The sequence below is a fragment of the Haliaeetus albicilla genome, chromosome 5, assembly GCF_947461875.1.
Source record: "Haliaeetus albicilla chromosome 5, bHalAlb1.1, whole genome shotgun sequence".
Taxonomy (NCBI): Eukaryota; Metazoa; Chordata; class Aves; order Accipitriformes; family Accipitridae; genus Haliaeetus; species Haliaeetus albicilla.
This window is the reverse complement of record NC_091487.1, coordinates 3,525,282-3,540,987: the sequence shown is the minus strand read 5'-3', so window position 1 is coordinate 3,540,987 and position 15,706 is coordinate 3,525,282. Positions and strand designations below refer to the sequence as shown.

Below are 15,706 nucleotides of genomic sequence, written 5' to 3'. Positions count from 1 at the left end.
GTAGGGTCTGATAGCCGTGCTGGTGCCGGTAGCTGTACCCCAAAATTACAAGAGTGCTCTGTGCAGGGTGCGGTAAGGCAAATGGTCCCATGGGGTCTGATGAGCAAGGAGGGCGGCTCTGCCCGCTGCAGCAGCGAGTCTTCTGTGATGTGTAGAACGCCCGGGTCTTCTGGTGGTTGCTCGTGTGCAGTGGATGGGCAGAAACCAGAGCAGTTTCTCCCCGTTTCCAGGGCAGCTGCGCTTCTGGAACCCAGATGACTTGAACGCCTCCCCCAGCGTCTCGCTGCCCACCCCGGACTGGATAGAGGAGAAACTGCAGGAGGTCTGCGAGCACCTCGGCATCACCAGGGACGGCCACCTGAACCGCAAAAAGCTCGTCTCCATTTGCGAGCAGTACGGGCTCCAAACGGCGGCCGGGGAGGTGAGTGGCCACGTACGGACCCGCTCGCGCCAGCACGTGCGCCTGGGTTTTAGCGTGGCCCCCCCAAAGTCTGTCCTGCGGTTGACCGCAAGCCTGAAGCACAAGTGCTGGTTAACAGGTCGCTGCTTGGAAAGCGGTTTCCAGCTCCGGCTCGCAGCTTTCCAGCGAGTTTCTTGGTGTCGAACCATCAGACGTGGGAGGCTGCTCTAGTAGAAGGCAGCTGGCAGCCTTACTGACACCATAGCGTGCGTGTCTTCTCATGCAGTCACAGAGTAAACTGGAATTTAAAAGCATATCCTAGATTCCAAGCATGTCTCCTTAATCCCAGAAATCTTCTAGCTAGACAATGAATATGGGTTAAAATATTCATAGATGGTTGCTTTTGACTTTGAGAAGGCCTGCAGGCAGTTTCTGTCCTCCAGGAAGAGTCCACAAGAAAATTATTTCTTTAGCAAAAAAAGTCTCCTGTCAGTTTAGGATTTAGTTTTATAAAAAAATCAGACTGTTTTGCATCTTAAAATAACATGGCTTGTAATCATTTCCTTCATAAAATGTGTTTCTGAGCAGGTATTCCTTTGCAGCATTTGCAACAAAATGTTTTCAGGATAACAAGGCAGAAAATGGAAAAAATAGACTGTAGACAAAGAAATAGTGAGGGACTAATCTTAACATCTCTGGTCCTAATAAGGTTGGTCTTGCTTTTGAGAAAGCAGAGTGCCCTGAAGCATAAAACAGACTTCTTATAACCTTGCAGTGCCTTACTATGGTTTTTTGCCTGGTCACTTCACAAGCTGCTGGGGTTTTGGCATCTGTCTCGCTACCTTGCACTGAATTCCTGAGGTCACCCTGTCTCGAGAGCAGAAGGAAACCAGGGGTTTTCACGCTGCCTCGCAAGACGGAGGCTCCAAGATGACCAGGAGCTTACACGCTTTTACAGGCAGGATTTTCATAGCGTATGTGGCTCTAATTTTCTGTATGAAGGTTGCTGTACCAGTGTTAGGCTGATGCAGGTAACTCTTTTGGGGTTTTTTTTTGTAGAGCCTTGGGAATAGGGTGTTTTCTGCTGTGCCAGATTGTTTTTGGCCATAGCAGATGTGATTTCTATCCCTTGCTGCTTGCAGGTGCTCGAAGAGGTGCTCCATAACCTGGAGCAAGATGGCACCATGAGCGTAGAGGACTTCTTCTACGGCTTGTTTAAAAACGGAAAGTCACTGACACCCTCGGCGTCTACTCCGTACAGGCAGCTGAAACGACACCTCTCCATGCAGGTGAGAAACCGAGGTGGATCCTGGGGTTAAAAGCAGGAGGAGGGGGAGAAGTGCTGAGCAAATCCCACCTAGCTTGTCTCCTCCTCTTCCTCCCCGTTTGTCCCTGTCGGGGCAGGGGGATAAAGCAGCAAACACCCTCACGGTGAAGGGGAGATGGCTCCCCTTTAAAGTAGCGTGGCTTGGAGATGGTTCTTGTAAGCTGTGAAGTGTAGTAAGTAAATGGTGTAAACAGGACGCAGAGGGGAAGCGGTGGCCTGGGCTGGAGACTGTGGGCATGCAGGTCTCGCATCTCTTCTCTAATTATTTTTTTATTTTTGAGAGAGAGTTTGAAATCTACTACCTGTCTTTGCCTGGAAGCTGAGGGCTGTAGCAAAAGCACCTGTGCATATGTTCCCTGCAGCCTTTTTTGGGGAGGTGACGCTCAAAACCAGAAACGGACGGTGGAAAACACTTTTGGAGCATTGAGGACAGCTCTGAAACTGTTCCCCCTCAGATTTATTTTAAATCCCAAGCGCCTGGTTGCGCTGCAGTGCCGCGAGGTCAGCAGCAGCGCTCCTGCCGCGTGTTTGCTTGGCAGTGAGGAAGAGCAGACCTTAATCCTTAATCTCCAGAGTACTGTTTAGCGAAATTACATTTATAAGCCTTTCTCGTCGCGAGGTGGCCAGATGCCCGGCTCTGCCCGTGCCCCGTCGTACCCTCTCCCCTCTCTCGGCAGTCCTTCGATGAAAGCGGGCGGCGCACGACCACCCCCTCGGCCATGCCCAGCACCATCGGATTCTGCCTCTTCTCCAGCCTGGATGATGGGATGGGCTACGGCTGCGTGGAGGGCATCCTCGACTGCTGGCACCAGGAGGGCATAGAAAACAGCCAGGAGATCCTGAAGGTAACCAGCAGCTCCATCTCACCCCTTTTATTTGCCTTTTTTTTTTTTTTTTTTTTTTTTCCCCCCTGGTGTGTGATGCTGAACTGTAGCTGCATCCCACTCCCCTTTAAAATTCCCAGCGCTGGTGACAGGAGTCTAACTGTTCTGGGAAACTTCCAATAATTTCCTTTATTGAAAAGATGGTGCCTCCCAGAGAGCTAGAAGTTAATGATAAAAATGTAATGTGACTTCCAGCTTAGCTCAAAGAGGTCACCTATATTTGCAGAAAGCAATTTAATTCCTTTAGCTCACTGAATAGCTGCACCTGCAAACCTTTCGGCACTGGGATGACCTGAATTATTGCTTGCACTGAGGTGGAGGACAACACTTGAAACCCTGCCGGGTAATTAGTGTTTTATTATACAGAGTAAAAGGGTAATGGGGGGTGCAAATCAGATACCTGAAGTAAACCCCATCCCTGTCTGTCCCACTAGAAGCTGTGGACGGGAGAAGATAATTTCATGTGTCTGTTCTGAGACCATCGCTGGGTTCCCAGCAGCAATGATGGCAGAATTCTCTCGGCATTTAATGTCCGTGTGGATGTTGAACATCCAGGCTGTAGTAAACTCTGCCATTGCTCAGGCTTTAAAACCCACTTGCAGCCTGGGCTCATGCAGGCCAGCTTGATAACCTGGTACTGTTTTCGCTGGACTTGTGTGATACACCTTTACCTTCTCTTCTACTTGTTGCTTTCCCTGGGTAACTTGCTTTGTTACTGGTGTCACCGGGGTGGTTTCTCTGGTGTTTCAGCCCCACCACAATCCCTTCTGTGCTCCGCTTTGTGCTCCTGCAGAGTTAGGTTGAAGGGAACTACTGCAGTTGCTGATGATAACTTACTTTCTAAGAGGTGGGATCTTTGCTATCAAATACCTCCTACACAGCTTCTTCTGTGTTGTCTCTATTGCAAGAGCTGGGTTTGTTTAATATGAACACCTTCCACTGCTTTCTTGCAGCATTTGAATATGTAAAAAAGCCGGTGTAGTTAGGTCCTCTAGAGAATTAGTATTTTTAATCAGGCATGGGCTTAATTTCCTGTTGGTCTTGCAGCACCACCAGGACACTTTCCATCTCCACAGCTGGCAGCAGCTCTTTAAGGTAGGACGGTGGCAGAGATGTCTGGTTTATTGCCCCAAAGGCATTTGTGACAGATTAATCAGCGAGCAAAGATCTTTTCTGAGCCTCCTCATTTTATTCTGTCACTTCATGTACAAATGTCTCCAGGCTCCTGCAGGGCAGGAAAGCTCATTCTGCAATAATGTTGTGGGTTTTGGTTTTTTTTTTTTTTTGCAGGCTTTGGATTTCAGCTTGGATGGGAAGGTGAACTTGACAGAGCTGACGCTGGCGCTAGAAAACGAGCTTTTAATAACCAAGAACGGAGTCCACCAAGCAGCCCTGGCGAGTTTCAAAACAGAGATCAGACACTTGCTGTAAGTCGCCAGGATCGCCGGCTCTGCCGCTTCCTCGGTGCCCTCTCTGTTCTGCCAAGTAGGAGCTTAAGTAGCAGCTGGCTAATTAATGGTGGTTCGTAGCACTTCTCCAAGGGGCATCGGCGTGGTGCTGCCATCTCACTGGAAGGCTAGGTTCTCTGTTAGCTTGGTCAGAAACTTTAAACTCTCTCGTTTTGCATGGGTAAAACACTTAAACCCAAGTATTGCAGAAAAATATACTTAAAAAACAATAAAATCAAAGCAGTAGGCTGTTCCCAGCCCTGCTCTGCAGTCTGGAAATGGTCACTGCAATCTGCAGCGGTCATTGACAGCCAAGGTATGGAAAACTTAGGACAGAGGCTGGTGCAATTTGATAAGAAGTACCTTTAATCCTGACTGATTTCTTGCAGTAGTGTTGTATAGGTTTTGCCATGTGATGGGGGTGTGGGTGAGGTACAAAACCACCATGAACCCGCGCTTTTTTCGTTTGCAAGTCAACACAGTTTGACTTTGCACTGGACTTGCCATGCAGGCTTCTCTATTGAGAGAGTGTAGGAGATGGGAAACATTTCCCTGTACATATATTTATTAATTTATATATGTGTACTACTGAAGCTCAAATATTTCTTCCCACACACTAATGGATCATCTTGTCCACCCCACTTTGAAGACCCCTGCTCTAAGCATTGCACCCTCAGTTTTGCATTGATTCATTCCTGTTGTGGAACCATTGCATCCATCTGCTGCGTGCACAAGCTCCAGTTGTTAGTGGTGTTTTGTTTGTACTGTAAATCTTTAAATATTTTAGGTATTTATCAGCTTACGCATCCACCTCCATGCGACACCACAGATGACTTTTGCTGGTCATTAAAACTGCACGTGTCCTGTTACCTGCTGGCTTGCAACTTGTGCTCGCAAGCTGCCTGCTTTGCTTGTATGAAACCTCACAAGATGAGGCTTCCCACTGTTTGTTTGCATCTACATGTCAAAATACCTGTTTACGTTCACTCAGTGAAGAGATTTGTTGTCAAGTCCCCATCAAGAAAGCTGCTCAGTGTAGCAGATCTTACAAACTTGTGATCAAAACCAGATTGCGTGTAGCGTGAGGATGAAGTAGTAAAGGTAATAAAGTGACGAGAATAAGTAAATGGGGCAGAAATTGGCCTGGCAAAATGGCATAGTGCTGGAATTTGGGGAGGGCTAGACCAGAGCTGAGGCATTCAAGTGTTGAGGTCCCTATGGGGGTATCGAGACATGTCCAGAGCTATGTGTGCAAGTTCATATCTAGTGACTAAATGCAATTGATAAGACCCTTGGAGAGCTTTCCAGGCTGTTCTTCTCTGACGAGCCTCTTGCAAGTACGTTCTTTAGGGGAGCCAAGAGGGGTGACCTAATCGAGGGTGGCTTTGCTTACCCTAGGGAGCGGGTTGATCAAGTGGCCAGAGAGAAGGAGAAGCTGCGGTCGGACTTGGAAAAAGCTGAAAAGCTGAAATCCCTGATGGCCTCCGAAGTGGACGACCACCACGCCGCGATTGAACGCCGGAATGAGTACAACCTCAGGTATGGCGTCCCGCTTCACCCTTCCCGTCCTCTTTGGCATCACTGCTGCAGCGTTGCAGGGACTCGATGACGGAGGTGGTGGCTTCGTGCCTGCCGATTACCACCAAGCTTCCCTCGCAGCCGTGTTCGCCGCCCGTTTCTTTTTACGAGCTCTTCTTACCTCCGATGCCTTCGTAGGAAGCTGGACGAGGAGTACAAGGAACGAATTGCAGCTCTAAAGAACGAGCTCCGGAGAGAACGGGAGCAAATCCTGCAGCAGGCTAATAAACAGCGGCTGGAGCTGGAGCAGGAGATAGAAAAGCTGAAAACTGATGAGAACTACATCCGGGACCGCCTGGCCCTTTCCTTGAAGGTAACGGGGACTAAATGCAGCCAGCCTTTTCCCCCAAAAGACAAGGATGCCCAGAAGTGGGGAGCGAGGCTTGCGATGTAGTCGTCGTTGAGATGACGTGTTTCAGCTAGCGTGTTGAGATAGCTGAAAGTAATTTCAGCAGCAAGATAGAGGTGTATCCGTGAGAATTGTTTTTTGGGTCACCTCGATGGGTTGCTCCTTGGATTCGTGAAGCTCCAGTTCAAATCTCTGCTGCCATCATGTGCAGCATGTGCATGTGTACAGCTAGTGGATGGGCTGTCGGCCTTGCTGGCACTTTGGCTGTCTGGCTGGGAGATAATATGTCTCCACAAAATTTAAAATATTGCTTACCAAAAAAAAAAAAAAAAAAAAAAAAAATCTCTAAATCAAGTTTGCTGTTTTTCCTTTGGATAAACTACCTGCTGCCTGATGCAGTGGTATTATTCACCTGTGACCCCACAGATTGACATATTTTTCCAACATTTTCTTAGAAAACACTTAAGTCACAACTCTTTTCTGAATCTAACAGCTGCATAACCATATAATCTAATTTTTTTTTAAACTGAGCAAAAGTTAATGGTAATGGTGTTGCCTTACAAACAACATCAGAAGTGCTGGCAGTCAGAGGGAGCTAATACACCTGTGCAGGTGGTCAGGAGAGCAGCTTTTGAAGGGGTTGGGCATCCTGTGAGCATCAGAAAAAAACATAAAATAGTCCTGAAGCTGCCATCTGAAAGGTGAGAGGAGCCAGGGAGTGTGGGGTTTGTGAGCCAGCTGTAAGTCTGGTGTTCATGCTTGCTGTTTTGCTGTGGCAAGAGGGTTGTCCGTGTGTGGATAACAAATTCACAGTTCCTGTCTTTGGCTGAAACTTGTAACAGTGTCATGCTCTGACTTGACTGGGAGATTACTCATTTTTCTAATGAGTTACCATGTGTTAATGTTTTCCTTCTCCAAATGCTGAGGCTGTTGGGGGGTTTTGTTTGGCCCAGGAAAACAGCCGCCTGGAAAGCGAGCTATTGGAAACAGGAGAAAAACTAGTCGAGTATGAAAGTTTGGCAAGCAAACTGCAGAGGAACTTGGAAAACGTCCTGGCTGAAAAGGTAAATCCTCCTTTTCCCAGTATGCGTCCAGAATTAAATTGCTTTTCGGTTACTATGCTCGAGCTGCCAATTTAACTAATAGCTGGAGGCTCTTGGGTCCCTATCCAGATGTGACCAAGGCACAGCCTACCTTATTGGCATGGACTGCCTGCCTGACTTCCAGTTAAGGAAATTAAAGATGCTCCACCCTAGCTGTAGTTTTATACTAATTAATGGTAAGGAGCCTTACAGTGAAGCAATCGTCCTGCAGATCTGCAGGGATTTTTTTTTTTTTTTTTTTTTTCCCCCTAGCACATAGTTTTGGATAGACCCAACATGCAGGTCCTTTCTAGGGAAGATGATACACGAGGTGTTAGGTGTTACCTGGCATCTCTGCTAAACTTAGGGGAAAATGGAGGTGAACAGCTGACCATGGTTGTATTACAATAAACTTCTTAGAAGATCAGCTTCTCCAAAGGCATTTCTGTGCATCTACAGACAAAAGCTCATATACTGGGATTCTCACCCAGCATCTGTTTTCCAGATTTCTTTAAAGCCGGGATTATTTATCAAACTGAGATGTGCATATGCTAAGCTAGAAAGCTGCGGTCCGCAACCAAAATTAGCGTGAGAGCTGCGGTGAGACAGCAGCTAGTATTTGTTAGGGAGGTTGCTCGTTGTCCCCTACCAGCAGGGAAGCAGAGCTTCTGTATTTAAAATTAAAAAAAAAAAAAAACAGACGGGAGAGGGTGCAGGCTGCAGGTCTGCTTGCGAATGGCATCTGGGCAGTGATGAGCAGGGCTGTTTCGTGGAAGAGTAACTGGATCCCGTTCGTGCCGTTTCAGTTTGGTGACCTGGATCCCAGCAGCGCGGAGTTTTTCCTGCAGGAGGAGAGGCTGGCGCAGATGAGAAGCGAGTACGAGCGGCAGTGCAGAGTAAGTGGAGCCCAGGGCTGGAGACCTGGCACCCATCTGCCCGTGTTCACCGAGAACATCCTTACCGCAAACAGCAGGGCAGAGCAGCGATATAATGCTGCTGATTTTTTTTTTTTTTTTTTTTTCTGATGTAATGGCTTTTTTACATTAATCCAAGCTCTGGGAGGGGGGTGGAAAGCTCTTGCCGTGGAGATAACTGGCTGAGCTAAGAGGATGAGGTGCCCCAAGGGTGGGCTGGGAGCAGGTCTCCGGAGCCTCCTTCGTTCCCCAGCTGTACATCGAGCTCAATTCCTTGCGCAATTGCGCACTAGCCGTTTTTTTGATTTACGAAATAAAGTTTGCCCTAATTAGAATTCAGAGTTGCAGGAACTTACAGCAGAAGTAAGATATATCTGAGTTTCGGTGGTTTCCAAAACAGCAGCGTTTTCTTAAAATAAAACTGAAAATGTAAAGCTTGTCTTCTCCACAAATCTGGTATGGCTGAAACACTGCTTTAAGGTGGGCCTGCAAGTTACCTAGTTACGTCTACTTTTTTGATGACTACAATGGTTACTAGCATTCAGCTCATCTGTTCTGCGTGATCCTTTTTGTTCAATAATGGACTATCTTGGCAAAAGGCTGTCTCATCTGAAACAGCACGGTAGCTCTCTTAGTTGCAGTTACAGTTTAAATGCAAAGATCATTTAGAAATATTTGTTGAATTGATACTTCAAGACGTTGCTTGAGTATGCAATTTATTTTCTTTTTTTGAGTACTGGCAGATATGAGTCAGTACTCAAGGTTCGCTTTCTGAACCTTTCAGATCTGCAGAATTGTGTGTTTACACATTCAGGGATTCGTTTTCCTCAATAAACACTGCTCATTGAGCTGAGCTCATGGCATTTGGCACAAACACTCGGGATATTCCTCTGGCAAGTGGGCAGAAGTACCAGATGGTAAATGCAGTGATGAGGGTATCTCTTTCCTAATTTGATCTTTTGCTTCTGATTTGATTTTTGCAAGTAGATGGTGGTTGAGGAGGTATTTCTTGACTGTTTGAAAATGTTCCTAAGCTGCTGTTTAAAAAAGGTCATAGGAAGAAGGAATAAAGTAGAAGGTCCTGGAGCACGGTCTACTTTAGAGGCAGAATATATACGGGCTGTCAGTCTGAAGAAGGTTCTGCTCTTCTAGTAATAAACACATCTGTTACTTGTGCAGGTTGGAACCTGGCGAAGGGCGTTGTTCTGCTGATAGGAGGATGACTAACCGTGGGATGATGGCAGGATTATTGACAAGTCTTTACCTACCGTAATTCCCTCTTGAATGTCTCGTCGTGGGAGTGTGTCGATGTACAAATGCTCAGCTGCCTTGGTTGCTTTCACTCAGGCTTCTTTTTCCCCCTTCTCAGGAACTGCAAGACCAGATAGACGAGCTGCACTCGGAGCTGGAGGAGTACCGTGCCCAAGGCAAAGTGCTCAGGCCTTCGCTGAAAAACTCACTCTCGGAAGAGTTTGACATTGATATGAAAAGTCATGGCAATAGCGGTATCGAGCCTGACCAAGGTAAAGCACATCTCCTGCATGACCAGCTTCTGGGCTGTAGGTATTTACGATAACATCTTAGAGGCAATTACGTAAAAACTTTCCCAAACCTTCACAGTGAGAGTCGAAAGCCACGTCCGTTTTGCTGTTTAACATTAAGTGGAATACGGCTGCTGTACTGTATTCAAAGCTGAAATTAGTGTTTGCAGTTTCTTGTCTGTGTGTGTGATGGGAATTTGAGAGCTGCAAGTAGCTGCCTGAACAAATTTAAACTGATGAAATAATTCTGTTGAGAATGTATCTCTCTGGGCCTCAAGAATATGTATATAATTACTATTTTTAAAGGACTTGGTTCGGAAGACTGCAATCCATTAAATATGAGCATAGAGGCAGAAATGGCTATTGAACAAATGAAGGAGCAACATCACAGGGATCTACATCACCTCAAACAGGAGCTCGAAGACACAGTAAGCTATTTTAACTTCAAACAAACCTTCACAACTTTTCCAGCCTCTTCATACAGGTGGAACGGTCTTGAAGAAGGACTCTTAATTTCTGGCGAAATGATAACCTTTCTGTGAATCTGAGCTTCTACCTTCCCTGCTCCTTCTGCACGTTGCTGTGCGATGGAGAGGGCTGTATGAGTGCTGCGGTAGATCCTCATGCCGCCCACCAGCTAACGAGAGAGCAGCGAGCCTTTCCGAGGCAGTATTGCATTTTCTGTCTTGAAAGCCTGCTGCATCTGAATTAGCCACTTCATTCCCGCTGGCATGGGATAATTGTGGGTTCGAAAGGCTGCTGGTGGGAGTCTGCATCGCTAAATGCTGTGCTCACGCAGTCTGGTGGTGTTGAAACGCGGTCTGTGCAGTGGGCATATGGAAAATGCTCTGTTATGATACCTGTGCTACCAAAAATGGGCAGTCAGCTCCCCATTTTCTGGGTGTCCATCTGCAGATTAATCTTGCCACGCGTGCAGAAATATCTCCATTGCCTCTACATGGAGAAAGCTTGGGTTGAGATGGGCTGATGAGGCTGGGGCAGCTCCGCTCCAGCGCTCATCTACTGAGCGATGGTGAGCTGGCAGAGCACATTTACGGCCAGTTTACGTTAATATCCGTGTCGGGGTCGTGGTGTTTCCCAGCAAGTAAGACCTACCTTGGTCCGCAGGTGAGGTGCGCTGGTGTAGAAATGGCCAGGCTTGTTCTGCAGGAGTTGGTTCAGGACCAGAAGTTGGGGGTCCCATCAGGCTTCCACTGCATCTGTCAGACCAGTGCCCACCTGCAGATGAGAGATGGCTATAGAATTATAATTGTTATAGGACTATAATCTATTCGTTTCACATGTGGCATGACACAGGTACGATGAAACTGTATTGTGACAAAGCTGGGATGGGAGTGGGAAAAGGGGACGGATAGAATATCACCCCAAAAATCATTACTTTTCCTTAAGGGTTTCTCTCATGTCACTTGTGTTTAAAAAAAAAAAAAAATCCACAACCAAAAAACCCAACCACCCACACAACAAACAAAACCACCCAAAAAAAAAACCCCACCCCCAAAACCCAAACAAAAAACCCCCAACCTTTTTAAAAGGAAAGGCCTCGTCTGCCCCTTAATTTGGGGAAGGCTTTGAAAAAGTAATCAGTGAAATAAAAAAAGTCCCCTTGCAATTTGCAAAACTGACTTAGGATTTTAAAAGTTGTTTGTGGCTTCTCTTTCCACAAATTAGCTTAATGGAAAAGCATGAATTTCACTGGCTTCTATGTAATAATCATCTTTATTCCAGTAAGAAATTAAGCTGAGCACTTTAACAGTCTTTGCAGGGGAAATTAATGTAAGATGCTACTGTGTAAATCAAAATATTCTGTAGAATATATGGAAATATTTAATACAGAAACATTGAGAAAACATCTCTGTAGAAAATGAACCAATCCAATCTGTTTTCCTTTTTGTAGGTGAGCCATTACGAAAAGCAGCTAGATGAGACAAAAATCCACTGTGAGAAGGAGCAAGAGGATATGAGGAAGAAGTACACCGAAGAGATGCATGTCATGGAAAAGCAAATAACTGGCCTTAAAAATCAAATTACAGAACTGCAAGGAGAGGCAGCAGCGCTCAGAGAACAGCAAGGAAAGCTTGACTGTAAATATAATGATGAGAAAAACAAATTACAAATGCGTTTTGATGAGGAAAAAGCCAATCTGCAAGAACTGTTGAGGCAGGAGCACGAAGAAGACGTTAGAGCCAGACTGGAGCAGGTAAACGAGAAGTTTAGTCAGGAACGGGAAGAACTGATTCAAAATGGTGTCTGGGTGGAAGAAAAGATGAGAGTTTTGGTGCAGACACTGCAGGAAGAGAAGGGAGAGCTGGAACGCGGCTTTCATGAGCAGCTGAAGAGGATGGCAGAGGTGCATGCCCTGGAGAAGGAGGAGCTCCAGCAAGAGCTGCTGCGGAAGCACGAGCAGGACCTGGAGGAGGAAAGGTGAGTGTCGCCGCTGGCGGGGACGGTACTGGTGTACGCTGGCCTCGATGGCTTGGCGTGGTGACCAAGGTCAACCTAGTGCAGAAATGATTCCTGATGCGTAACGCAAGTGTATTAACTGTGCGGTGCTGTTACCTGTTTTATTCCCGAATGCTGGGCTGCTATCCAGGGTTGTTTTTTTCTTCTGGCCTTTCTCAAGCAGATATTTATATTGATTTTTAGCTCGCCCAGAGGCAAGAATAGTGTTAAAGCATAACCAGATGTGATTAGCTTGAGCTCTGTTCAGGATCCCTGTGCTTTTACAAATCCCTGCTTTGTCCTTTTAAAGCATTTGGCTTTTCGGAGTTGTTCTTTTCTGAAGAAGTTACTGGCTGGTAAATGCATTTAGCCAAGATTGAGTGTCAAAAGAAACTGAAACTGTCCTGGGGTGACAGGGAGAGATGGGGGTAAGAACATCTGCCCCCACAAATCTGATCAAAAGTATAGAAGGGCATACATTGTACAGGAAACCTTTTCTGAGGACTTTTCATGAGTTATGCTTTTCCAAGGCAATTAGATTTTTATTTTTGAAGTTTCAACAAATTGCCTCAAATTTAACTTTGGCTCTCGGAAACACCTGTCAAATAGTACTTCATCTAAAACTTGGTGAAAAAGTAATTTTTCAGCTTTTTTCAGCCTAAAAAGCCATTTGAATCTCTTTGAGTTAGCCCAGAGTTTAGTAATATATTATGTTAACCATGTTTAGGAAAAAAATGGAAAGTGACTATAACAGAAGAGCATCTCATGCAGAAACTCAGTTTTCTGTCGACACACAAACACTTGTGAATAAATATGAAGAAAAGATCCAAAATCTGGAAGGACGTTACCAGCGAGAGTTGCATGAACTTGCTGAACAGCAAAGAGAGGAGAAATCTCAGTGGGAGTTTGAAAAGGATGAAATTGCTCAGGAGGTTGCTGAAGCTCACGAGCAACTGAAGGAAAGTCTGGCAAATGAAAAGGCCATTTCTTCTGCCCTGACCCAGGAGAAAGATCTCCTGGAGAAAAACTTCAAGGAAGAAGTGAACAAGCTTGTGTGCGAGAGAGAGCAGCTTCAGAAGGAGCTGCAAGACCTGAGGAATGCTGCGGAGAAGCAAGAGAAAAAGCTGAACGATAAAATAACACAACTCCAAAATGACCACGAAAAAGAGCTCAAGAACAAAGATGAGCGTATATGCGTGGTGGAGGAAAATGGGGAGCTGGTTAGGCAAAAGCTGGAGAGACTTGACAGTGAATATAAGCAAGAGAAAGAAGACCTCAATTCCAAACTTCTTGCTTTGGAGAGTTTAAACAAAGACATTTGTGTAAGAGCAGAAACGGAAAAGGCTGAGATGAGTTTGGAAATCTCAAACCTTCAAGGGAAAATACAGAAATTGCAGTGGGAGACCCATAGTTTTTCCGCCCTACAAAATCATTATAGGGTCCTCGAAAATGAGTATGCCAAAGCAAAGAGCAAAATTGCTTCTTTCTCTGGGATGGCGCCCCTGGGAGATGATGCGGCTGTCCTCTTAAATCTGCAGAAAGTGCACGAGCAAGCCGTGAAGGAAAATGTCAGAATGGCCACTGAGATAGTCAGGCTGCGGCACAGGTTGCAGGCTGCGGAGCGGGATCCCGCGCCACCTCCCAGCACCGGCTGCTCCGACTCCGGCTCGGAACGGTCTCAGCTGCCAGATGAAATAGATCCCATTTTTGAAGGGTTGCCCTGGGATGGTAAAGATGCAGACAAGGGAACGGATTCAAATTTCCCTCCGCTTTTGGAGGCTGATAGTACAGACCTGGAAGAAATGACCGAGATTGATTCAGATTTGGAGAAGGCATGTGTGAAAGCCGGAGCAGGTGGCCGTGCACTCGAGGTGCAGGTGTGTCGGACGCAAGGAAGTAAAGCAGCACTGGAAGCTGATGGCAATTGGGATTGTGACAAGAATCAAGAGCTGCTTTCTCATGTGCCTCTGCTGCAAAAAAAGAGAGATCTTGAGAAAACCCTTGAGAGAGTTCCCAGACCAAAAACGCTACACGACGATGTTAAACAGCAGAAGGTTCGTCTGCCAAATCACAGAATAACTCCCCAAAATAAAGGGTTTGTTTCCGATGCTTTGAAGCTGCAGGTTGAGCTTGAGAAGGCTGAAGAACTGCGTGAAGCCTCTCTCCAGCTTGACCATGCTCCTGGGTCAACAAATGGTGACCTGAAAGGTGTAATAGCTCAGCTCTGGAAAAGGGTCAAAGAGTTAGAAGACAGATCAATGGCACAGGCTGAACTTCTGTCACTACAAGAAGAAATTCAGGTAGAAAACGAGGATCTGAAATGCGAAATGATCAAGTTAGTTGAAAAAAATAAAGTGCTAGAAGACAACCTGCAGAAGCTGAGAAGCCTTCATTGCAAACTAGAAGAAAGTAAAATGGCAAGTGTTAAGCTCAGAGAGGAAAACACACAGCTCCTCCAGAAAGTCAAAGAATGGGAAGATGTCCAAGAACAAGATGCACAAGGCAACGCAGAGGCACACCGTGACAAGTTAAGACTGCGATGCCAGCTTGGGAAGCTGGAAGAACGTGCTGCCGCGTTTACAGGTCAGCAAGGCACGTGTGCCCAAATCGACGGCACGGTGAAAGAAGGGTCGGCAGAAAAGAGGGAGCTGCAAGAGCCCAACAGAAAGCTGAAGGAGAAAGCTGCTGCTCTGGTTAACCCAAACGACGTGCATTTCCACGAAGAGAGGGAGGAGAGGAATACAGTGATGCACAGCTTACAAAGCACGTGCGCTGAGCTGCAGCAAAAAGTTGATCTTCTGAGGTAACGTACGCTTGCAAAACTTTGTGGGAAACGTGCCGGCCCCACAGTAATCAAATATGCTGCTTAGAAACTAACCTAGCGTCCCACTCATCGCTTCATAGCCACCTGCCTGCCTGCTGTATGGTTGCTGCATTAACCACTGTAGTTTAACTTTGATTAGAGAACAGTGCCTTGGACTCTAACTACTAGCAAGCAGGCTGTTTAATCGTGGATAACGACGGTTGAAATAAATGTGTGTGACTTACTCTTCTCTGACCGTGACCTAACATGAATGGTAAAACAGGAGCAACCTGCCAGCTGTTCTGTCTGTGGACGTAGTCACCTTCGCAGTGTGTAGTTAATGGTACATCAGCAACCCCTGTATTTTAATGTCCGAAATACTATGGTAACACTTCCAGAATGCTTTTAGCTTTTACTAATATCCTTCTTCACTCTGTTTACTCCTTTCTAGTACTGAATGTTACTTGGAACGTTAAAAGCACTTCCATTTTTCTCAATGTTTAAGTTAATACTAGAGAATTATGGTAACTTTCTCAGCAGGAGCACTTAGTGTTAGGAATCCATCAGGTGTGTGATACAGTAAATACTATTATAACACAGAGAATATAATAGGTTTTACCTGCTTGTTTTTAACGGCCGTATTTCAGCAAGGATTTTTTTGGAGGCCATAAAGTGGCTCCAAGTGGCTTAATTATTGTTCAGCACCAGCTTCCTGCAGGAAATTGTTCTTTCAGGTATTACACCATGGCTAAGTTCTTTCTTTACGGTCGCCTCAGGACAGGAAAGGCACTTTCCAGCGCTGCTGTTCCCAGCATACTGGGCTCTAGAAACAGCTTGCTCTCCTTGCAGTCTGCCTTCTGTGGTGTTAAGCTGTTTAACGTTATGTTATTTGTAACTTAAGGACTGAAAGGTATAGTACA

General features: G+C 46.0%; 1 protein-coding gene across 12 annotated transcripts in view; it reads left to right on the top strand.

The window, feature by feature from the left end:
• NIN (ninein) overlaps positions 1 to 15,706 on the top strand; it is a 62,193-nt gene that overhangs the window by 27,415 nt on the left and 19,072 nt on the right. For 10 of the 12 annotated variants that reach the window (XR_011324582.1, XM_069783041.1, XM_069783040.1 and 7 more), the window contains exons 6-17: positions 231 to 421; positions 1,543 to 1,689; positions 2,405 to 2,572; positions 3,902 to 4,038; positions 5,458 to 5,598; positions 5,776 to 5,950; positions 6,940 to 7,050; positions 7,875 to 7,964; positions 9,352 to 9,505; positions 9,830 to 9,951; positions 11,439 to 11,965; positions 12,711 to 14,786. Coding sequence is in view for 11 of the 12 variants with exons in the window: in XM_069783041.1 (XP_069639142.1) it covers positions 231 to 421; positions 1,543 to 1,689; positions 2,405 to 2,572; positions 3,902 to 4,038; positions 5,458 to 5,598; positions 5,776 to 5,950; positions 6,940 to 7,050; positions 7,875 to 7,964; positions 9,352 to 9,505; positions 9,830 to 9,951; positions 11,439 to 11,965; positions 12,711 to 14,786 (4,039 nt within the window). In the remaining variant the exon portion in view is untranslated. Of the gene's footprint in view, positions 1 to 230; positions 422 to 1,542; positions 1,690 to 2,404; positions 2,573 to 3,901; positions 4,043 to 5,457; positions 5,599 to 5,775; positions 5,951 to 6,939; positions 7,051 to 7,874; positions 7,965 to 9,351; positions 9,506 to 9,829; positions 9,952 to 11,438; positions 11,966 to 12,710; positions 14,787 to 15,706 lie in introns of those variants that run through there. The other 2 variants (XM_069783050.1, XM_069783049.1) reach the window with 2 other exon arrangements.